The sequence below is a fragment of the Dendroctonus ponderosae genome, unplaced genomic scaffold (genome assembly GCF_020466585.1).
Source record: "Dendroctonus ponderosae isolate FM_Combo_2020 unplaced genomic scaffold, Dpon_F_20191213v2 Dpon_F_20191213_2, whole genome shotgun sequence".
In the NCBI taxonomy this organism is placed as follows: domain Eukaryota; kingdom Metazoa; phylum Arthropoda; class Insecta; order Coleoptera; family Curculionidae; genus Dendroctonus; species Dendroctonus ponderosae.
Genome location: NW_026018165.1, coordinates 6139112 through 6164841, shown reverse-complemented (window position 1 = coordinate 6164841; position 25730 = coordinate 6139112). Strand labels below are relative to the sequence as shown.

The window sequence follows — 25730 nt, the reverse complement described above, 5'->3', positions numbered from 1 at the left end:
TAAATTCGTTAAACACAGTTTCAAACAGAATATTAATAATATTTTGAAGGTTTCTCATTTCTCAAACCAACACGCAATCGAGAAAGAAACTTTTATTTTATTATCTGCTTTAGAACATATTTCACATACCTATCTTGTAACTTTTTATAACTGTACATGTTCCATCCTTCGGAAAACAGTTCAACTATATGTTCTCCATTGCCGTGATCAGGACAAATAACGTAAAAGTCATCAGAATGTCCTACAGGATATATGAGAATCCTATTCTTGTTTGAGCATAGTCGGGGATCTCTTCTTTGGATTCCCTTAATTTTCAGATAAATGAAGTTGGACTCTTCTTCAGGTTCAATCAGCCAAGGTTGTTGCAAACAATATCTAAAATTTTTTTTTTTTGAGAAGGAAGTGTATGTTGCATGATACATTTTTACAACCATTGCAAGCTCAACCGTGAATTAATTGCAGCATGTGTTGATGGAAAAACGTAATTTAGTCAAACATAATACCTGACAGTCTGGTTAGTGTGGATAGTATTTTCATAATCATCCACTTTCTCTTCGCTATTTCTCACACTGATTTCTCCACTTGATCCTTTAAGTCTTCGGGTGCTCCACGGGTTAAAACAGTTGGAATCGCTGGATAGAAACTCATAGGTTGCATCGAAGAAGTAATTATTATAGTCTTCAGTGTTTTTCATATTTGTGACTGAAAAAATTGCATTTTATTTTCAAATTTGTACAGGGTATTTCTTGTTGATCAATGGTATTTTTAAGAATATCAAAGCAGAAAGTTAATTCAGAAACAATTGACTAGCAAATATAGGACAAAGTTCAGCTTTTCATTTTTTTACATTTCAACTGTTTAGATCATCATACATATATCTTCAACTTCCAGCAATTGTTTTCCATTTTTTTTTGCTAAGTGCAAACAATTATATCTGCTCATAAGAACAAGTCAAAATTTACAGTAAAGAAAAAACATCTTTCGGTAAATGATATGAATTCTCCTAAACTTATAGCGAAAGTCATAAGGTAAACGCAACAATTTTTCAAACCCTTACCTGAAAATTGCATCACAAACTTTAATGAAGCTTTCGTGGTAATGTGAAATGGTTCATCCGATATGTTGCTACATACACAATGTCGTTTCAATTCAACGTCCAACCAAGGATACTCCGATACGGATATAGTTGCTTTCCCATCTAGCTCCGACTTAAAATTGCATTCCCATCTATAAACCGACAGAAATGAGTCAAGTAAAAGCTGAAAGCGTTCGATTCGTCCTACCTATTTATCTCTGGATTAAACTCTGTCTGGCAATCTTTGCGTCCAAATCCAGCCTTATTGAAAGTCAACCTCAATTTCTGGTATTCTCTGGTTTCAAAGTGATACAAACAGTTCAAATCGAGCTGACCACCCCGGCCGAATAAAAATGTGATCTTTGGCGACGAAAATCTTCCTTTGGATCTTGTGAACAGTCGATCGCATGGGTTTCTGTTCATCTGCAACCCGTCCTGGGATAAATCGATGAATTCGTAGCGCAGACTAAACTGCACCGGATATAGTACTGTTCCATACTTGATTGTGTGTGTTATTGTCATATCTGAGCTGGTGGTCACATAACTTTCAGATAAACTGGAAGAAGCAAAAGTGCATCTTGCAATAGCTTCAGTGTACCTTATTATCTTACCTGCAGGGCCTCGTCAACTTGGAGGAATTTTTCAATAAAGCATGATCGCATAATTTCGGTTTATCGTCTTTACAAAACTGACCAATGAGTTGAGCAGAGTTCGGGTTTTTTATGTCCCCATCCCAGATCTGTAGTTGAATGTCGCAACCTCCGGTATTGAAATCGTTGATTTTCTCATTGTTTATATGATATTTCAGGAATGTGATCCAAATGATATCTTTGGGTTGACCTCTAACAGAATACTAATTATTGATAATTATTCTCCTATCAACATTTAAATATACATTAGGTTTCGAGAGCTCCTCAAAGTGCACCATTCTTTTACCGCAACATTGCGAGATTAAGTAACAAATTGCTGAACATACCAGCAATATATTACTACCAAATACATTGAGCGGTAAGTGCAAAAAATAGTATAAATATAATGTGTTTAGGAAAATTGATAGTTATCCGTTTTTTAAATCTCTTAATAATAATCTTTATAATCAACAGATAAAGTTAGGCTTTCAAAGCCATTTTTTAAACGTAAATTCCCTTTCCCTGATCTTTATATATTATGTTGCTGGTAGTGAATATGGAAAAATATAATTACTTCTAATTGCGTACGATTGTTCACCCAGAAGTAATGTAGTTACTTTTTAGAATTAATAGAGGAAGCGTTAACTTAAGGGACTAATAAATCGAAAAGCAATATTAATTTGCATTATTAACTATATTCAAGAAAGGCGTCGTCAAGGAAAAACAGGGTGTTTAAATTTAGCTTTACAAATTATTTTATTTGTTTTTTACTTGCAAATGCTGAGGCGCACAGAAGAATTGAAAGAAAATCTATGTTATTCAAACTCAAGGACGAATCCAAAAGTTATTATTATTTTATGAAAAAGCAATGTCGTATTACATATTTTTTACATAAACTGTTTTTACAGATGGCGCTAACAAAACATGTGAATATACAGTTACAATTTTCTAATACAATCTTTAGCGGTTTGGTAACAATTAATAAATTTGATTTTTCAACGCCATAATTAAACACCCTTTCTTAACGAAGCGTTCATCGAATATAGTGTATAATGCAAACCCATATTGTTTTTCAATTATCATGGTTTCCTCAAGTTTTCCCCTTTATAAATTGGACCAACTCTGTATATGTTGCTATTATTGCTATTCTGCATATGCGTATAGTTAAAGTACAGTTAAAATTATCGGACATCACTTGCTTTATTTTAAAGACAATATATCTCCTACATGAGATTCTAGTTGTTTGTTGTTGACGCTTTTCAATAACTGAATTGACTTTTACGATTGTGGTTTCCTTAGAAGACATTTCAATACAAAGTCGTTTGTTTCATTTGTTGATTTTTGCCACCAAATTTTGTATTTTTTGTAATATATATTTTCACCTTTTCCTATCTTTCTATATTTTTCTTACAACCTATTAATTCTTCTAAGGTTTCAGTAAATTAATTCCGTACAAATTGTGATAAAAATAAGAATCATTTTGGATTTTGATCAGTTTTTGGTTCTTTTTCTAATTTTGCTAATTTCGTGACAACTAAAATGTCTATCAAACAGTTGAAGTTGGGTATAAAGTGTGTTATATCCAAAGAGCATGAAATCTTCCAATTTAAACTAAAATCTAGAAAATTGGGCAAAAATGCACAAATCGTGATTTTCGTAAGAAAAGTTACTGCGATAGCATAACTTTAATGATCCCTCATCGATGTGAGTTTCAAAAATGAGCAGTTGAAAAACCAGATGTTCTAAGCAATTTTTTGCAAGTCTTAAATACATTTGCTATGCATGAATTGTATGATAATATATTTTATCTGAAAAAACCGGTCAAGAGTAAAACACGTTAATAATACTTTCAAACCCTGAGCTCAAAATGTGTTCAATTATTTATGCAGAAGGCGCCCAAGGCGCTTGATTGACAATGCTAGTTACAAATGCAAATTTCAATTGAAGCAAACTATTTAAATAATTCTTGGGAATAAATTATCATCGAGTTCATAGGATTATAAAAGCAATTTACCTGAGATGATAGCGGCAAGTGGTGTTAGGAGGCAACGAGTGCAAAGGGCTTTCCAACAAGCCCGTGGTATTGTCGAATGAAGTCAATAAGAACTCGCATTTCTTGCCAGGTTCGATGTAGGTAGGAGACTGTTTATCCACAAAAATGACCTGGAAAATTTACTTTCAGCAATTTTGTCATATCAGAGATATTTGAGGCATGATTTAAATTTCTTTTCAAAGTTGACAAAAATTAATACATAATTCGTGCTTAACGTTATTATGCTATCGTCATTTTGAGTGCACAGACAAGACTACATGTCTCTATAAATTTACTATGATATAGTAAACATAAGTAAATACGCAATTTGTTGCTACCTTATTACGTGGATTAGAAATCGTTCTCTTTATGATTATGAAATAGTGTTGGGTTTCATGGGCTTTTGTGAAAAGCAGTGTAAAAATACACATTTTAAGGTGGCATACAATAGAAAACATGCATTTCTCAATTGAAAAATCATCACATTATAAAGGAAAATCGTTCATAATTTTGCAATTCGGTTCTCATCATTTGGAAATAAAATATTAAATATTTGGAAATCCATAATGCTACTGGTAACGTTTGTGAAATTGAAGCATTCAACTTTTTATGCAATGTTTCCAGACTTCTCTTGGAAAAATTAGTTTTCCAATTCCCTTTTCTTTCAAAAATAATGACCACGTCATATATGAAAATACAAAAATGTGAACAAAGATTTACAAATAAATCGTTTTCTTAATTTACGTGTAGCGATTTAGTAGAAATTTTAGCTAATGTTTTATTTGTATCTATTGCCACCAATCTGTATCACCATAAATACATTAATGAAATAAAGTTAAGCACAGAATCAGTAGATTCTGTAGTAAAGAATATCAGTTTGTATGTTATGGAAGTTAATTGAAAAAAATCGATTAATTTATCTGAAACAATACACCTAATATATTCCTAAATGTTTTCCCAATTATAATACAAAAAATTGCCAATTCAGTATCACAAGGCACTGCCATTAAAGCTTGCCTTCATTTTCACACGTGATTGATTTCAGATTTAAATCGAACATCTAATAATAATTATTCGACTGGTTTTTACTAAATAAAAATGCTTTAGCAAAAATCATTCATATATTTTACAGAAACATTATTGGCCTGTTTTAACCGATTGAAACTTAGCAAACTTCAAGGGTTAATATGAAGGAAACGTAGAGAAATAATGCTAGTCACCTCTTGACATTTAATTGCAAATTTTCCAGTACCTAACTTAATTAATTAATTTGGTTTACGCGCTATAGAAAAAAATCAAGTCAGATTTATTTGCTTTATGAAAAAGTAGTTGAAAACTGAAAGTCAATCGATGTATTTAAGTAAAACAAAAATTTGATTTAAATAAACCACATCCTAAAAACCAGAAAACCTTGATTTATTCGTGAAAGCACCGACCGTGAAAACGTAATTTGAGGAAGCAAATATTGTAAACAAAACACGAATTTCTACTTAAAATTTGGATGAGAACAATAGAAAAAGCTTTCGGTATGCGAAAGGCAAATAAATCGGCTGAAAATAGTGTCACAATTTTCCGGATAATATTTCAACTGCAGATGCTTGAAATACTGATGGTGATATAATTTTGTTAATTAACCGAACGGACAAAATAATCGAAATATTTCATATTTTCTGCTGGAAATCTGGGTTCTTATTTGGTCATCAGTGATTTCGGGACAATATCTAGACAATTATAGACATTTTATATGAATCAATAGATAGAAAATATCTAGACAATAGTTATCACTCTCTATCGGGTTTAACGATACGCTTGTACAACTTGTACATTGATTGGCTTTCGTTTGAAAACATTCGAATTTAAAAGCGAGGACTTAGGTCTATTTTTTCTAAAGTCGCAATGATTTGGAAACGCACAATTGCTAGTATTTTTCAAATCCTAATCAAAATCTGATAATACAACTGAACTTAATGAAGATAACTGAAGTCGATTAACTGAGAATTACGGTGGTTTACTGAAATATGCATACTTGTACATCCAGCTCAAATCCTGGCAAGTAGGACAAGGGCAATGGATGAAACGGGTTCCCGAATGGCGACGTGTGAAACTTTAATAACATCTCGGGACCGCTGCTTATTATCTCTGGAATACTCTCGCCACTACATAAATGTGCCAAAGATATCGCTGATGGGCCCCAGCCATCAAATATCTCGATGTAGTCTTGGATTAAATTGCATCGATCCCAAACCCTGAAAACAGTCATCATAAAGCATCAAACTAGCAACAAGAGCATATACAAATAGCGACAAAATTATACATTTGTTTTAACTATAATTATTTATTGATGTTGGTCTTACTAAAGATGTATGTGGAAACAGTCGTTGGTTGGTTGCATTGTAGTCGTAACTCGGCAGACTCCGGTAGGTTTGCTTTTTAATGATTTTCGGACACGCTAAGAGCATGACAAAGTTACAGCCCGTACAATATATTATTCCTGAATTGTTCGCTTAGTCTCATGTTTTTGATTCAATAATTTAATTATACATAGACAACTTTCAAAAATCGTAGATTCGTTTCACTTTTGAAAGCAGAAGCAAGTAGGCTGTAATGTGGCTATTTAAGTTAGCCTCCTGTCACTTCTATTTGATCTACTTTCAAATTTTGCCTCCTTTAGAGCTTTTTTTTAGTAGTCGTACGAAAAGTTATTACTCTCTTATTCACATTTTTCTTATCACTCATCGTCGCATTGACTCGAATTCTCATTAGTTCTCTATAATAGTTCTTCGAGTTGTAAAACCATAAAATATCTTAAGATTACCTATTTGGTTCCAATCTCTTTTTGCAAAATTTATGCACAGTTTCAACCTCGCTTATCTGATTATTTGACACTACTTTCATATCTGTTCTACCATGTATACATTTTATGAGATCCTCAGATTGAGTGGCTTTTCCCCCATAAAATAAAAAAAAGTATAAAACCTGGTCGCAATCGGTTCTTCAAGTGAGCTTCTAAATGTTAACTTCCGGTAAAATAAACATCAAAATATCGAAATCGTATATTTAAACTACGATCATATTTCTAGAAAATGCTTAAATGAAAAATTTGAAAAAATATTGCTTAATGACCAGTTTTTTGAACAAGTGAATGTAATTTCGAGATATTTATTTGGTCAAACATAAGAAAATTTGCAACCTTAAATAACATTTTATTATATATATTCTTAGAAGAGAAATCAATATCAATAACAAGCAAATAATTGGGCTTATGTTTATACCAACAATAAGTCAAATAATAGCATAACAACTGGTTAAAATATTTACATTTTAGCCAATGCATCGCTTATTTTTTTAAATCATCAAAATGTATTTGTTCTGCTCCTAAATATGTTGAATCTAAAAAAAATAACCAACTAATCAAGAAAATAATTAAATAATTTTTTTTTTCGAATGATTGCCACCACACGTGTTAGAACAAGTGCAACCTTGGAAAGAAACGGATTTAATAGCATGTGAACGATTTGTGACCAAATAAAAATTAATTGAATTATAATGTTCATATAATGTCGTCCCAATAAAAACATAAAAAATGTTTACGATTATTTTTATTGAGACATCAAAGTGTGTTTCCTTTGTATATTAATATCTTAAACCCCTAGTTTAAAGTTATTCTCTAGTCCATTCATAAATAAATTTCTTCGAGCAAAACTGGATCAATAAGCTATTTTTAAATCAGCCACCCCAGCAATTTTAGTTTTGCCTTCCGATTATCCACATCTTTGCCAAAAAACTGTTGATTTTTCCTATAAAAAGCAGCAGCCATTCAAATGCTCATTTCATCAGTTAAGAGCACTTTAAAAAATTACGTTCTGTCATCGTTTTTCTGCGAGTAATATCCTGACAGTATCTGACTGTTTTCCTTTTATCACCTCATTTCATTTTCGAACGGAGAAAATTTTATGAAGATTGAATTTGTTTTTTCACTTAATACACTTTGATTTTGTTTACATAAACCTTACGAACTTCTACACGTGTTATTGATCATTTAATTTAATAGAGGTGTTTTTTTAATATTCGTGTTAATATCTGGAATATTCATTTATTCCATTTAAAGTGTTTTAATACAATTTTTCATAGTCATTTATTAGCACAATCCCATTTCTAGAACGGTTGTATGAAGAGTTTGTTACGATGAGAAGGCAATTTAAAACATTTAAAAAAATTGCAAACATTATAAAACGTATCATGGTTTTTCTTTTTTGAAATTTAATTTCTAAATTACTATCACCAACCGAACACCAACTGAATCTTTTTTAGTTCGAAGCTGGCTGCTCTATACTTTCAGAAAGCACATTGCATTTCGGCTTCATTTCATGAATCGATGATCTGGCAACTCATAATTTGACTAATCATCATTCAAAAACTTTAATATTAAGTTTTTGGATAGTCAACTTTTAACATTTTAACAATTGTAACAGTTAGGAACACATTTAATTAATTCCTATTAATCAATGGGTCGTGGCTATTTATTTTATATTGAAATCTGAACTCAATTACATCAGCATTGAAATTCTCCAAAACATTGCATGATTGCAGAGAGAATTAATGAATAGATGTAAATAAATTATTGCATTTCATATGTGATCTAAACCCAATTTGCCAGAAATTAACCGAATTTGCCAAATTATTAGTGTGACTTCAGCCCCCAAGAGTTTCTTTGAATTAAAAGCGAAATAGTAGAATTTTTTAAATATGTATAAAAAAGTAATATTTTTGGTTTTTCTTCAAATATATCAAGTTTATTCATTGGAAAACCATCAACTAAAGTAAATCAGACCATGTTGGCTTAAAGTCGAAGGAGCTTCCATTCATCTCTGCAAACGAGCTTCGATGTTATTTTATTAATCTTGTTTGTTTTCAAACAAATCGAAATCAGTAGACCTATTTCAAACTATGAAAATGTCTGTTGTAATTTGTAGTTGACTTCATTTCGTTAATCTTCTGTTTCTACTGCTGTATTGTTAGATTTATAGCAGAATATATATAACTGTAAAATGTGGTTTTTGAAAAGTGAACATGATTGGATTATAGATAGTTGCTTTCGAATAAAATGTTTGTGAATATGTAGTGCTATTATAAAATGCATGTTGTTTTAAAACTTGAACTACTTATTGAACCTACTTATTTGAACCCACTTATTTTTATACATTTGCATTCCGAGACTGAGGCACTGAATATATTTGTTACAGTTGTGCTTGAAAATCTTATGATAGTTTAAAAACTGATGAAGTTGATTCCTTCTTACATATGATATTTTCAAAAATTTAAAGAACTAAATAGGATCGGCAGTTTAATCTTTTATAAAACATTTTAAACATTTAAAACATAAAATTATTTTTATACATTTCTTCTATTTTTAGAGTGTACGTTTTTAACAGCGTTTATAGTTGCCAATAGAGCACTTGTTTTATGGAAAAAAATTATTTGAACACATCCATTAGACTTTCATTTAAAATAAAGCATTAATTTTTTAATTAAGAAGCAGCACTCCAAAATGTAAATGAAGTGTTTCAAAATAAATGTGTCATATAGTTACGCCTAATATAAACTAGAATGCAAATCGAGGATAAACTCAAATCCATTACCGCTATGAAGTTGCAATTGGGAGCTTCATTTAAATGAATTTGAGTTTTTTAGCTGTTTTATTTTAAATTGTCCGTACGCCACATTCACAATTTTCATTGCTCATTATTGCTTGATTTGAGACATTTTTCAAATTCTACTTGTATGTTTTATCTAATCAGCACAATCAAATTTATTTTAACAGAGACCCATAATGACCTATTAGGCTTTATTATTTTTACTGGTCATTGCATTTTAGGTTAAAGTTTAGATGAAAGGAATGGAGTATTTCATAAATGCATAGATTTTTAACAGTTTTTCTCTAACGAAACTACGCTTATACGAACCATTATACTTTTAGAAAGTCTCTCTAACGGCTGTTATCGAACTGCTCAAGATGTAGGGCTAGTTATATAAAGCACCTGGTAAAGGTAGACAATTTGATCAATATTGACTGATTGATTGTAGATAGTTTGATCAATATCGTGAACAGCATGTAATAATTTGGAAATGTATTATTTTTGGATTCCAGTTGATATGAAAGACCTATTGTAATAAAAAACAAGGCTTGTTAAAGTTTACAAGTTTTAGTTACAAATCGAGATTACTGCTCTGGTAACGTCTCTTTTATGCAAGAGAAATGAGGTCGCTAAAGTACTTGTGCGTTTGATCGGTCTAATATGTATATCCATGTTATTAATCCCGGAAATCCAAGCGTAATTACTGGCTTGACTTGGGTTAATATAAATTTCGATCTAAACCGAAATGTATTTTCGCATATACATATACCTTCCAAGCTTCGGGACTGATGAGAGATGCTGTGTTGATCACATTCCCTAGCGTCTCTTATATATTTTATATATGAAAAATCATTAAATTTAATAGATTTGACTTCCATGGACTGGCGTTAATAAACATGTTCATGTGAAATTTCAACTAAACACATTTGACATTTATTAGATGATCTGTCTAAAGCTCGGGATTTCTCAAGCACGTCTGCATCCCTTTATTAATAAACCATGTGTCAGTTAAGCTGAATATGCAAATTCTCTTTCGTCTGGATAACGTGCGTCGGCAGAGCGTCAGAGATTGGAAACCAAGTGATTTTGATACCGCGACCCTTAATGTATTCTGGGAATTTTGTTCACAAGCTGTTTTAGGTGTAAAGCTTAGACATGCATAAAATACGATAGGAGGACTCATGTTAATTAGCTTATTTTCATGTGGATAGTCTAGACATACTTTCAGTTTGCCTGAAATAAATAATGTTATCATTTGCACTTACGTGCTAATATAGAGATGCTTCTTGCCTTAAGTTATTAGTTTCATTTTGTATTATTATTGCTGATATTGGCCTACGTCATTTGTCGTTGAAATAGTTAAAAAGTTAAAGAACCATTCTTCGAACTTCCGAATAGAAGAACTTTGATCAACGTGTTCAGGATTAAAGTGGCAGAATATTGCTTGATTGATATTCGAAGCTTTGAACGTAGAAACGAATTTATTCAACTCGATCAACAGGCCTGTCAAATTGTTAAATAGTTTTGAGCAAAAGGGTTATTTGTACAATATAGGCCTGGGCAACCTAGTGAATTTTTAGGACCTGGCGCAGTGCTGCGCAAATGAATTGGTGCACCAACCCAACGTACTGGCGCAATAACTCGGTTCCGTTGCTGGAAAAATGTTGATAACCTTATTTCACTTGTTTTTAGATTAATTTTAGCGGCCATTTATTAATAATATTTTTGAAGTTTCTTAAAAATTTCAGAGTTTTCCAGTTTTAGCAAAGTTACTCTCTCATCTAAACGCTCAATTTTCTAAAGTTTCACTTAAAAATTCTGACAATTGAACACTCGCCTCCTTCGTCAATTTGTAGAAAAGTTTTGAAATCCTTTTCCAGCTTCGAATTTGGGACAAAAATTAAATAATTTTTTAATCAAAAATCGAACAGAATAAGCGAAAGTTTATAATAAATTATTTGGAAAACTCGTCACCCTCATTCCCCTGAAGACCGTAAAGTTTAGAAAATCTGTGAGTTGTTTAGTTTTGACTGAATTTGTTTCTTGCATTACTTTCTACTCAAAAACGCTCTTTTCTTGTAGAGTCTCACTTAAAAATACTGACCATCTGGAAGTCCTTGACACGGAAAATTCCAAAAATAAATTTATCGCTTCGTAGGAATTTTATAAAAAAAAATTTTGTGTCGAATTTCGGACGAAAATAAATTTCTCCTGTTTTTTCCTGAAAGTCATTAAGGTTTTCCCAAAAACCGATTACAAAACTAAAAGTTTTTAGTCAAAAGCGGAAAAAACTCATAATTTTCGGATGATTGGACCAAAAATTACAAACTGAATTTTGTTAGAAAATTCGCCATATTTATCGCTTTGTAAGAAGTTTAAGAAAACCCTTTTCAGGTTCGAATTTGGTACAAAAACCAAATAATTATTCTTTTACCGAAAGTAATTAAAAACGACCAGAGAGACAAGAGCAAAAGTTTACAAAAAACTTGTAAAATATGTAAGGTGTGTAAGGTGTCGTCACCCTCATAGCTTTGAAGATTTTTATTGTTTAATTAAAATTTCAGGTCTCCACTTTTAGCAAAGTTTTTTTAATAATTATTTTCTAGTTTAACTTAAAAATACTGACAATATTCAGATATTTTCTGTGAAAACTCATAAAATTAATTTTATCACTAAGCACTCGCCTCCTTAACAGCTCTGTAAAAAGTTGTTAAAAACCTTTTACGGCCTCCAATTTTGTAAAAAACCCTAATAGGTTTTCTGGATTTTTCCAAAAATAATTCTCCGAACAGAAAAAGCGACAGTTAATAAACAATTACTTGGAAAACCTTCGGTGAATAATTTAGTTTTTTTAATTCCAATTTCGTCAATTTTATGTCAAAATTTCTAAACAAAACTCTCCCTAAATAGAAAAATTCGCTTTTTCCTAACGTTTTACTTTAAAATATTGGCAAACTGAGTCTTTTATGCAAAAAAAAGACGAGATTGATTGTACAAAACTCGTCTTCTTTATTGTCTATTTTGAATACTCGTTTGACCTTGGGGTAAAATCGAAACAAAGATCTCTTGTTTTTTTTCAAACAAAATAAAGTTTTCCCAAAAAACTTTCTTAAGAGAAAGCAAAAGCGTATAGTCCACTATTTGGAGAACTCTTCACCCTCATCGCTCTGAAAATTTTTTCTTCAAAATTTACGACTTCCCGTTTTAGATCAAATATTTTCAAACAATCTATTCTACAGACTACAGACTCAGTTAATTTTTAGTACCGCAGCTGAAAAGCTGTAGCTGTAGCTGTAGTGCTGCATGAAAGCTTTGGTGCGCTAACCCAACCCACCCGCGCAATAATTCAGTTCCGCTGCTGGTAAAACGCTACTCCTAAAAAATGTTGATAATTTTTTAGATGTTAAAATTGCAGTTTCGGTCATGGGTAAATGAGTTCTAACGCATTAACCTATGAGTTAAAACTCATTAACTCGGAGAGTGGAAACAACTCAAAAGCGCAACTCAACACAGTGTTACACAGGCCTAGTACAATAACTATTTTGGTTTGTTTTTCTATCAGAAACACTCCGCAACGGGCAAGAATCCAACGCGTCCCAAGAAATTTCGACATTTTTATAAACTTGCATGAAAAGTTCTGTACAATTACTTTGATTTTAAAATTGCATTTATTGTGCAAATTAAAAAACTTGGTTAAACCGATAAAACATTTTCAATTTTTCAAGCAACAATTATTTCCGGCTTTTCTATTATTGGGAGCAAATATCATAGTTCGACTCTTTATAAAAGCTTGAAGTTAGTGGAAAGCTCATAAATAAGTTTATTACTTACTTCTGTTTTGCAGAAATCCATTTGGTTTATTATGTGACTACAGTTTTTCCAGCGAATCAATTGCGATAAAAATATACCACTTTAAGAAAAAAACGCTATTAGCGCGACTGCCTAAAACCGCATTGTAATGGTAAATTGTTGTATATCAGGTGAGCGATTAAGAAAAGTTGCCGGCTGTACCTCAGAAACTATTTCAAGGAAAAAACATTATAAATTTATCTATTAATTAGGTGCAAATACTGACCAAAATTTAGTAGGACTAAAATACACTGACCACATTTTCAGTCGATTCCTAGTAAACTTTTGATAAATTCGCTTTAGCGGTTATTTTTTGCTCTAGCCAATCACATAGTGTGATTGGCCTCAGATAAGTATCGATAAAATATTGCCGGATCGGTTTAACTAAATTAAACATTCAAAATTTCGATACAGAGATCTTTTTTGGTCTTACTATTGTACAAAAAAAATGTTTTTGGATGCAAATATTGTTTCTGATCTTGCTAGAGAGCGCTTTTTCAAATATTGACCATCTTTGCCGTTTTTCTTCAGTTTTTTAAATGCACGGAGACACCTGGTTAAAGAGAGGACAAAACACTAAGCAAAACAGATACATTTTCATATCGGCATGTTAATCAAAAATATCTAGAATAAATTAATGAACTATGGGGCAATACGAACAATAAAATTTTGAAACATTTTCTTGGGAAAGTTGTCTTTTTCAGAATTCCAAAAAAAGTGGACGACAATTTTTTTCACATGTCCAATAAATTGATATTTAATGTGCCCTTAAGTGCTTTTTCGTACGAGAACACAGTTTCACAATGGTATTGTCGGTTTTGCCCCATAACTCGTATTTTGTTTATGGGTATCTTTTTTAATAAAAATATATCAATATGAACATTTCACTATTTCGTCTCATTTTTGCCCAGTTTCTAACGAGGCAAACATTTATATACCCATTTAACAAAATCGAAGAAGAACGACAGAGCGGGAAATATTTCGCGGCCAGAGAAAAAACCATATTGGCAAACCTTTTACTGCAAAAACAGAGCAAGCGACGAGTTTTTACCTATATTTTAAATGATAAATTTCGTGAAACGGATATTGATATATAAATACCTTTTTAAACCAATATGTGACTTTCCCCCACCAGTTTGTTTGAATGGCCAGAACAAAAAATGTTTAATTAAATTTACGTTCAAATATTTCATTAATCGACGAGGGTATTTTCAATTCATCTGAACTCAACTAGAACCGACAAAAATTAATTTTTAAATTACTTGTTGGAATTTTGGCAATTTTCGGCCACTTTTAACTTAAAATGAATTTTCAGAATTTTGTCTTGATCAGTTTAATAATATTTTCTTTCAGCTCAATATGTAAAGTTAATTTCTTATGAGATTCAGTCGACGACCTCTCGTAGTTGCTCACCCAGTACATATAAGAAAATCACTAGCTTTCATATTTCCCTAAAAAGAATTTTACACAAATCAGTGGAGAGAAAGCGAACGACAAATATTTTGTTGCCCAAAAATCCCTCAGGTTTAATGTGATAAGTTTCTTTCAAAAAAAAAAAAAGAAAACGGAACATAATTATAATTTATCTACCACATGGCACTTAAATATAGGTATATTTCAAAAATTTAGAAACATTTGAATAATCTACACCCAACTGTAGAGCATGATGACAGGACATAACGGAGTTCTGGACATGAATCTACCGACTAATTAACGACAGCCAAGAATGCCTTGCAGTTGGAGTGAAGAAAATTTGACGAAAATCACATAATGAGAAACCCATTTAATTCTTTAAAAATTGATTTAGTTTCGTGACTTCAAACCGAATTCCTAAACTTATTTTTATTAAGTTATACATTCTACATACACCAGCATATGTTAATTACAGGCAAATTTATTTAAATTAAAAAAATTAATTAGCAAAAAGAACTGAAAATATGATTCCAAACAAATGCACAAACAAAAGCAAATTGTGATCTATCCCAGCATGAGAAACAAATATTTATAAGCCGCTAAAATTAAGTCTGATTTAATGCAAGGATTACAATTGCTTTATCGTTGTGTTAAGGATATCTGTCTGGAATGGGTTAAGTGCCTCATTAGCTGCAGCTATCATACAATTAAATGATGATGAACTGTTTTTCGGGTTGAAACTATAAAATATTCTTACTGTTAGCTAGTCTAAGATTAATTGGACCTGGCAATGTGAATTGAGCATACTTGCAGTTGAAACTTCAGTTTATTAACGTGCTCACGCTCATCAGTTCAGCAAGCTGACTTTTCTTCATCAACTAGAAGACATTGAATCGAAAGTTACACGTGAATTTCATAAATAATTGCGGTTTATATTTGTTAACTCGGGCTCTGGTAAAAATAGAACTAGGTACTGTTGTGTTATTATAACGGAATTTCTTTGACAGCGCACATTCCATCTCAACCATTATAATGAGAAATCGTTGCCTCACTCGACCGAGTCTACAAAATAAAAAACTTTGCAACAAAGATTTTCTTATTCGGAAAAATCTTCAATTAATGTTCTCAGCGATACCTTCACAGTTACTAACTTACATACAGGGTGGAGACTTTAGTTCATTGAAGGGCCTCCTTGGCTAAGAAAATTTCATATTTAACGCCAACAAAAGCTAATTTGTGGCCTGGAATTACAAAATATAGAACTGTAGGAGCATTTTCCTTAAATTACACTTTTCACGGAACTAAACATTTGCATTTATAAATCTTTTGACTTTGACTTTTGACTAAAAAACTTGACGGTCGAGGAACTAAATCTTCTTCAGCAAGGTCTCCAGATCGTCCACCAAAAGTTTCAAAAAGAAGCTTTACATAAAAAAATAAAAAACCCAACAAAATAGCAGAACTGCCGAAAAGGACAAGGGAGATAATCAGTAAAACAACACCGCAAATATTGGCACATGTAAAAAACTAAACCCATCACAGTCTAGAAAGTAGGCAATAAGTGAAATTTTAGCAATTGTTACGAGGAAAATAAATTACGTCTTGACTTTATGTAGTTCTCAATCCTGTTAAAAGCTAAATTTTAGTCAGTGCGTTGAATACATCTTTATGCCAGATTTCCAAGCTAAATTGAGGACAAAAACATGTTGTGAGTGGTTTGAGCTGCTCCTGAAGAGCCATAATTTCCATCTTGCATTTAAAATATGGTAAATAAATACCTACATGAAAACATTGACGTGTTTTTTGCTTCAAAATTTGACTCCCTGCTAAATTTGACTATCGAATCTATTCCTGCTAAAGTCTTCACCAGAATATATTTTAAATCAAATTACTTAACTAATTTATTTGCAATAAGTGAAATAAGACTGTCGCAGCATAAGCCAACAAAAATTCTTAGTCCGTAAGTCTCAAAGTATTAAATTCAATCAAACAAGTTTATGTAATGAAGTGTGTATGTACGTAGTAAGTATTGAACTTACTAAATTTTTTAGATAAAGTAGCTCAATTTTTTTCCTAGCTGGTCGGTTGTGCAGATATTCCAAAGACATATTTCAGGTACATAATAAGACGAGATAGCTCTTCATAAATGTGTTATATGAAAGTTGATTTAAAGATTTTCATTATTTTTATAAAAAAATAAGGAATTATTATTTAAAATGTATTTCGAGTTAACGAAACTACACGATATTGAGTGGACATATAATTACAAGAGATTTGAACAGTACCCTTATTTACCCTTGCATCCCCAGGAGCACAAAAAAAAACAGAAGTAAAAAAAATTCGAATTATTCACAAACATTAAATTATGTCAACTCGTAAAATTGGCAACGAACGACATGCTAAATATTTTAACAAATTTTAAACAAGAGCTAATTCAAAGTAAACAATTAAAATTGCTGTTGTCGTTTACATATATATTTCTATGCTCCGTTAGAATATCCGACTTGCGGAAATGTCGAAACTTGTTGGTTTTAGTTGATGAATATTTAACTAAATGTATGGCTTCCAAAATTATCGAAGCTAATTTTAGTAGGAACATAGTTTCAGTTTCATAAATTGGTGTATTAAAGTCAAATTATTGACTCGTCTGACTTTAGATACTATTTAAAAATGCAAAACTTAATAGATCGTAAATTGCCCTAAAAATGTTTCCTGCTTCGCTTTGGATTAACAAAATTGAAAAAACAAACAAAATATTGCTTTTCGGAAATTGTTTCCATTCCACACTCCTCACAGAGTGAGATTTTTTGAAACTGTCTTCAAAATTGGAAGATTTTATTCATTTAATTTGTCAGTTTTATTCTCTTGAGAATCATCTCCCTTTTATTCTACGCTTGTAAATTACCCAAATTACTAAACCAGAATAGGCCACTTAAACAGGATAATTCACCTTCAATTAAAATTTAGCCCCTTTTTTTAATTAATAGCCAGGCTTTTAACATCATCGAGTTGTTCGAACAGTCCATTTTCCAGTCTAGAGATACATTTAACGTGTTTTGTTATTTCAGTGTATTTCAATATGGTTTTTGTTAGCCCCTAATTATAAAATACGCTTAATCGAGCAGACCATCAAGAATTAATCGTGTATTTAGTTACTTTTTAAAATAAAACAAAAATTTTTCCTCACCACAGAAGAGCGAACCGCACGGATTCAATTATTGCTACTTCGACACATCTTAAAATCTGATTCACTGTCCTTTTAGCTTTCCTCATTTTTCACCTCTGAGCCCTGGCCCCGTCTGCTTCTTTCTCTACTTATACCTTTTCTTGCCCTAATAAGATTACGCTGAAAAAGACGGATCGCACCTGCTGCGGAGAAAGGGATATTTTTCATAATTACGCAATATGACTGCAGCCATTTGTGTCATTTTTCAGCTCTGCTTGGGGCAATATTAATCAAATAAAACCGTTCAAGATATGTGAAGATGATGGAAAATTCGCCCAAAAGTGTCCTCTTTGAATATTACTTTATCGCTGGAATACTGATGAAATAATTACCTTAATATTTTGTCGTCGTTATCAAACTTTGGCGAACTCTCCCTATAGTGATAGTTTGATTGCTTGATTGCTATTAGCGGATGCTTGTCGGGTGGAACGTTTTTTTCTCTGATTCGATAGTGGCAGGTGACGTTCCTAGGGTAAAGTCCTGGGTAGTTTGGTGACTGAATTCGGCAATTTCTTCTCGAGCAACCTGAAACACAATTAATTATTTCATATAAAATGCTTTAAATCAACGCGTGACAATAATAAGATGTAAATCTTGAAACCATTAAATTAATAGTAACATAAAGTTGAAAGGTATAAAAATTTTAAATGTTTCAGTTATAATCTAACTTTATATGCCACGCAACGTTTCAAATATATTGTTTTAAGCACGTTATATTTTATGATTTTGCTCCGTGAAATATCCTACTCCAACTGGTGGAAATTAAAAGCTCCTGCGGGATCTCTTGCCGATATAAATTCCTAGATTAAGTGTGCAGAAAACCGGTTAAAAATTAGCGTTACTGCCGAACCTGTTGGAATTTTATGTGAAAAGTTGTGATTATTTGGTCATTTGCGCAATACTCGATTGAAAGTAATTTTTGGATCCGAATCTAATTGCCGTCTCATTTTTAAAGTGCGTTTTACTTGGTTAATATTACACCTGAATAGAACGAGTATTGCAACTTTTAAAGTTGTCACGTAAATAATAACTTTCAAGAATTATGAGAATTGATTCAAAGTTATGTGACCTAAAATTACTGAACTAACTGAAGTTAGAAGGTAAAACAACTTTAGACAACTAGGGAATACTCCACCACTACAATGCTTAGCTAATTAGCTTAAACCCCAGAAGCATGGGCCTTTATCCTAGCAGCTTTTATTGCTCGTAAAAACTTTTTATGAGTCAATTTGAGCACTATACTTAACGAATAATTTTAAAACACACGCTACATTCTTGAAGAAAACTCCGCCAACATTATCCCTGGAATGGGAAAATTAGATCGCAATTACCTATTGTCCCTCCACTCAAGTATTGGCAAAAGATTGCTGACATGATAGAGAAAATTGATTCATAAAATTTAAATAGAAATCCAATTACAGTCAGGTAATAGCACCGAAGCTTCTTTGCCATGCATGTATTAGATATGATTATAGAATCTCGGTGTGTTCCGCCACCGGCGTATCTAAGTCGTAAAATAACAGTTTTCAGGAAATATCTTGCATAATTTATTTACAAGCCAAGCAGCTTTCGTGGTTATACAGGGAGTTTCAAAAGCAATATCTACAATTTTAAAATTTAGCTGGTTTTGGGAAAAAAGCCCCGACTCGTCAATTTTGATTTGTAAATGCGATTTTTTATGATTCAGACACATGGCAATGTTCAAATTAAGTAATCATTCCGGAGGAAGCACCCCGTTCGGATCTCCGGGCGGAGCAAGTATGAGCAAGGATATGAAGACACAAAAACTCGGTCAATCAAAGAAATGGAGCGACTGAAAATTATAATTTTGGGAATAAGTGAAATAAGATGTCCAGATGCAAACTACTGTGACATTGAAGAATATATAATATATTACGGGACGTAGAAACCAGCGCAGAGGTCGAGCAAAAATTAGAGAAAATAGTCAGTCACAAAACATTAAAGAAATAAATACCAACAGCAAATATAGACAAGAGGAAACCTTGGAAGACTGAAGAGATACTGAAATTGATAGAAGAGAGAAGGAAGACCAAAATAAATAATGCCACGAAGTGCCAATATATTGAAATAGCACATTCAAAGTACGACACATTTGGTGTATATAAGAAGATCAAGGAAATAACAGGAAAATTCAAGAAGAAATCAATAGGTAAAATGGAAAATGAACAAGGCAAAACAATCGTAGACATCGAACAAATAAAATCAACATGGGAGGATTACGTGAAATAATTGTTCTCGGACAACAGAACAACAAATAAAAAACGCCATAACAGCACCGGACATCTTTTTACACGAAATTGAGGCAGCAATGATGACACTCAAGAATAGAAAACGGCGTTCCGGATAAGGTGCAGTCAAATATTGTCAAACTTTTTGATGAGGATTTCAAAAGAGAACTAACTGTCATGTATTCAATGAAATATACAAGAGTGGAAAAATACCCAATGAATGGCTGAGATCGGGAGTTTATGGTTCTCCCAAAGAAGCGGGGGGTCAAAAAGTGCAGTGCAGACTTCACTGCAAAGATCTATGAATAATTGAGAACTTATACTGGAATCAAGCAGCTTCCGTTAGAATTACCCACGCTAAAACAGAGGAAGTGCAAATCTTAAGAGGAGTACGCCAGGTATGTATATTGTCATCTCTCATATTCAACATGTACTGAGAGGCAATTTTCCAGGAAGCTCTAGAATATATGGAAGCAGGAGTACTACTAACTGGCGAACGAATAAACAACTTCAGATATGGCGATGACACCGTCATATTTGCAAACACGGCATAGGGACTGTAGCTTTTATTGGACAGGGTAGTTGTAATAAGTAAGAAATATTGTCTAGAAGTCAACACCAGTTAAGCAAAAGTCATGGCAATTAGTAAGGAAAGAATTGGAGAAGTAAAGCTTACCATCAATGAGAAAGCGGTAGAACAAGTGTCATCATACACATATCTCGGCACAGTTATAAATGAACAATGGGATCATTCCCAAGAATTGAAAAAGCAAGAACAGCCTTCAATCAAATTTTCAAATAAATCAAGACACATAATTTTAATTAATAATTCAGTATGGCATTGTAATAAATGGTGTAATAAATAAATAAGTAAATCGTGTCGTGGAAAAAAGTGTAAAGGTTTAATGAGATCCCGAAATGCTGAAATTTTAAATATAAACATTCATAGTACTTGACCTCTACTCTAACGCTCATAAGATATACTGAATGTGGCTTGGCTCATATCATGGAGTAAATGATGCTTGAATCTTGAATTATCTGGTAATTTTTGACCAAATTTTATAGCTGCAACATTTTTAACTGCAGAGCAAAATGGAAAAAATGATAAGTCGGCTTAATTAATTAAAAAAATGTCCAGTTTGCTAAACACGATAGGGGTAAAAATAATTGACTTGAAAGATTAAGTATAATTAAATAAGATAATAAACCGTCAGAACCTGATCTAATTAGTTGAAATGGTTGATTTTAGCTTTAATTGGCAGACAATTGATAAACGTTGCTCCCCTGAAAGATCCTTGTAGAGCTTCATGCAGTGCTTTTATAAGGATAAATCATATTTTGATATACACGCGCAAAATAGCACGTATGACTTCCAAGATCATTAAATAAAGCTGAAGGCAGAGTTTTGATCTCGCCGTCAATTCTAAAGAGTAAGCGATCCTTGGAAAACAATTTTTTGGAATGTTTACATCGACTAAACAGAAACAGTAAAAGCTTTGTTTAACTTAATTATGTATCTCTAATACTTGACGGGAAGTTTCCTTTCAGACTAAGCTGGCGATATGGCAGACTTAAGCTTTAATGTATCTAATAACAAGACTATGCTTGCGATAGTACTGTAAGTTCGACCTGCTTTATCCCTTGTTATTAAATACATCGAACGGCCCGAAAAATAACTTCCTGCTTGTTTCCATATAGTTCGGAATATGTGTTCTACCGGGGCTAACGATCCTTCATCTATTGTGCATCTCTAACTACTGGCGTTTCCTTTATCGAGCTTTCAAAGTGTCACATTGTTTAACTGGCACGTAATGGGGCCTTTTCAACTTGCAGCCCGTGAATAATGAAAACGCGAATTCTTGCCTCCATCGCATAAACTAGTGCTTCCAGGCAAATATGGCTCATTATTTATTTATAGGACGCACGGAGCCATGGCATAGTTATGCATCTTTTCGGGCCGCCCATCAGCATTACGGTTCAGAAGTGGAAGTGAATTGCAATATTGTGTGCTTTCGAACCAACAAAATATATCGATAGGTATTCTGAATGCAGAAGCGTGCAATTCCACTCTTCTCGGCCAGCTGAAGTTAAGTATGAAGACAAATATTCAAAATTATCAAACATTGCAGTACAGTCAATAGAGTTAGGCTTGCCCTCGACCACTGCTTGAAATTTGTGAGTTTGCTCGGGCCTCTGGGCCGTTGTGAATAACTTTCTGATATTAAATTTGTAGCATTTTCAAAGGCGGTTTTGTCCATCTGCTTAATTCTTTTGAGCAAAGAACTTTTGAAACGGCATGCTATTGATGCTTGCGAAACACCATGTAGAGATTCTATTTTAGGACTATTATTATTCCTTATTATTATTAAATAACTTTAGCTATCAGTTACAACCTGCGCCAAAATTGCATAACGGGTCAGTAAACTAGCATGTAGATTCCGCACAAAACTTTAAGTGAAACCATCGCCTAACGGTGGAACCTATTTGATGAATCTGTTTCTTAACATCAGTTTTTCATCTTTTGCAGCTTTTACATGTCGACATAAAGAATCAAGCAATATTTATACGTTCTTTCGGAAAGAACACATGCCATGATAAACCGACGACCGCTTAAGTTTTGAATGCTCATAAAATAAGTTTATGAAAATCTGAAAACTGATCGATGCAATAATTGCGACATAATCAAAACATTTCTTGGAATTGTCCATCTCAAGTCAAAAAAGCAATCAAAATGACCAGATTTGGAACTCCTTAAAGCTGTATAACATCTCTTTAGCCTGGTGACTCTATTTTAATAGATTTTTTAAAGTGCATGAACGCAAATCTTCAGAAAAATTACATTTTGGAAGTGTCGTTAATTGCTCAATCTTTTGGTAGGCTATTTTTAAGCAAACGTAGTTACATCTGCCTTTCATAAACATCAGCAAAGCACATTCATATTTAATTATTTATCATTTTTCATCTGTTCAGCAAGTTGCACTCTGTGGTCTGTGTGAGCTGACAAAAAGTCTTCCATTCAGCAAGTTTTGTTGCAACCTAAGTTTCGCTTCTGAACAAGGCGTTAACAAATATGGCTCAAATCCGCACGTCTGAAATAAGTATACGTTTTAAACTTTGCTGTATTTATTGCCTTAACTTAAAATACAAAGACGCGCAGTAGTTCTTCTATAAATTATATTGAGTGGTAATTTAGTTGCTTACAATCGTTTTCCTAATAAGGAAAATTTAGACGGCATTGAATTCAATATTGTTAAAAAAGTGTAGCATCCTATAAATTGGTTTTGCGTAATGGGCAATTTGTTAGTAAACATTGCTCAAAACTTCTAATCTGGAAAAGCCGTAATTCCATTAAAAATATATTTTAATATTAAAAATGGGCGTAAGTCTGTTTAACTCTCGAATAATGAAGCGAAAAGATTTTATAATTACATCGGTTTTTGCTTTTTTTAAATTTCGCAGAGGTTTATTGTGCAACAACTAACAACTTTAAGTTTTTTTACTTATGCTTTATTATTTTGCGTAATATTATGTTTAAAACATTTTCAACATAAAAAAAATGCTCAACCTACTTCCACCAGACTTTCTTGCAGATATATTCAGAATGTTTAATTCATGTAATTTTTTTGAAAGAGCTAAAGCAATTGAGCGATTCGTTAACAATCTTAGTCAATAGATAGACACAAGGAAGAAGGTTGAGGCAACAGAAATATATATGCCGCTCCTCATATTGAATAAGAGAGTAAAAGAGAATAAATATTTTTAAGCTTATTTCTTATTGTTTGATATGGTTTTCTTCGTGTCGGAGCTTTCAGCCTGCTTCAATGGAGCGAAAGTACTGCATCGGACAAAAAAGTTTCCGGTAATGAACAACTTGTTATTCTGCGTTACTTAAAACATCTAACTGAAACTACTGTAACATTTTATTTACTTTGTAATTTGCAAAACTTTAATTTAATTCAAGTTAAAATTTGGTATTTGACGCAGACGCAGGTTATTTGAAAATACTTGAATAATTCGAAAAAAAAACCTTTCTGAATCAAACTCTGCTTATACGTGTACAGATTGTTAAAAAAAGTTTGCCAATACTCGAATTATAATCCGTTAGTTTAAAATGAAACATCAAGACCTAAAAGAATAAAAATAAATGTTTAGCAGTTTTTTTAACCGTTATCTTGAAGGGTACATTGATTCTGCAGGATCGGCAAGTCATTTTACGCAGCTTTTGAGTTTTACAACAGTATTTGATATAAGATATTTATCTGGAGATGTTTCCTCCAGAAATTTTTCATGATTTAACCGGATCGATTTTTTCAAAAATTGTAGCGCGTTTCAACCGTTATTTAGAAACGCAACATATCTGCTATTGGCAAGATATCTCTAACGTACAAGTGACAAACTGTTCAGACAAATTCAGCTTTAATTCACTTTTACTATTCTTTCAATTCTATTGACTTTCTTCCTCCAGCTACTGACACTTCAGAAAAATGTTTCCTGTGCAAAAAGTACTGAAGCCAATAAATGATGAGCCAGGGTATTGATGAAAAAGCTATCGAATCCTTGATGAAAAATCAATCATTGATGCAAAAGCTACCAGCTTCACTAGTATTTTGAACTTTAAGCACGAAATTTTTGGTTTTGTTTTATCTTCGATATAAAATATGCCTCCCTTCCATTCCGGTTGTGTCAAATTACGAAACAAAAATTCCAAATAAATCAAATTTTTACCTTCGAGTAGTCGGTCGCAGTAACTTCCAACGCTGAGTTTGCCCCTGTAGGTCCTTTGGGTTTGGTTTCCGTAACGGAGCTTCGCGTCCGATAATTTCAGAAACTTATATGAAAGTTTAAACTGGAAGCTGTAGCCGGAACTTTGCTGAGGAAAAATGAAAAACCAGGTTAAAAGTTATTGGCGGTAGTAGAGAACAAAGTCTACATTTGCAGTCGGTGTGGATTATAATAACAGTCCCATCCGGAAAATGAAGTGGCAAAGGTGGCTGGAGTAATTTTCAGAAAGAAAAATGCTGCCAATTTTATATTAAGATTTATTATTAATTTAAAGTGTACATTTTATAGAATCCAGATTGAAAGGAACTGAACATTATCAAGTATTCTCTGGAACGAACAAAGTTAAAAACAAAGCCTTATCGATTCCAGCCTAACACGATCGAGAATTTGAAAAGTAATTACGAATTTACGTGTTTCAGTATTAAACAATCATTTTTGCGACACTCGCTCACCAACTTTATTGTATGGAAAAGAAAACAAGTTAAATCTCATTAAAGTTCTAAGCTTCTAAGCCTTAAGTCCGGAAGTTTATAGGACTAACAGGAAAACTTTGATTTAAAAGTTTTGTTCCCGTTTCAAGTTAGGTGACAATATCGGTTCGGGTCGCCCCTTCAAATTGAACGATATAGTTTTAAGGGATTTTCGCTACAACTTTGTTTTTATCTTGTACTATTTATGTTGTAAAGTAAGATAAAAAAAGCTTTCCTCACGATTGAAGGCTTGGAAATTGTTTTCATTTTGACAACAATTTTACAAGGCATTTTGCATCATTTTTATAACTCCGAAAGTGCTTTGCAATTAATTTTTATTCCTTAATTTGGAAGCTTTGTGGTTATCGT

The 25730-nt window shown here is 32.5% G+C and overlaps 1 protein-coding gene across 1 annotated transcript in view; it reads right to left on the bottom strand.

The window, feature by feature from the left end:
- LOC109538377 overlaps positions 1-25730 on the bottom strand; it is a 129041-nt gene that overhangs the window by 3642 nt on the left and 99669 nt on the right. The window contains exons 5-13 of the mRNA XM_019905594.2: positions 24835-24979; positions 18193-18385; positions 5763-5982; positions 3719-3867; positions 1687-1917; positions 1284-1631; positions 1058-1227; positions 504-702; positions 130-375 (exon numbers count right to left, since the gene is read on the bottom strand). Of these exons, the coding sequence (XP_019761153.2) occupies positions 130-375; positions 504-702; positions 1058-1227; positions 1284-1631; positions 1687-1917; positions 3719-3867; positions 5763-5982; positions 18193-18385; positions 24835-24979 (1901 nt within the window). The remainder of the gene's footprint in view (positions 1-129; positions 376-503; positions 703-1057; positions 1228-1283; positions 1632-1686; positions 1918-3718; positions 3868-5762; positions 5983-18192; positions 18386-24834; positions 24980-25730) is intronic.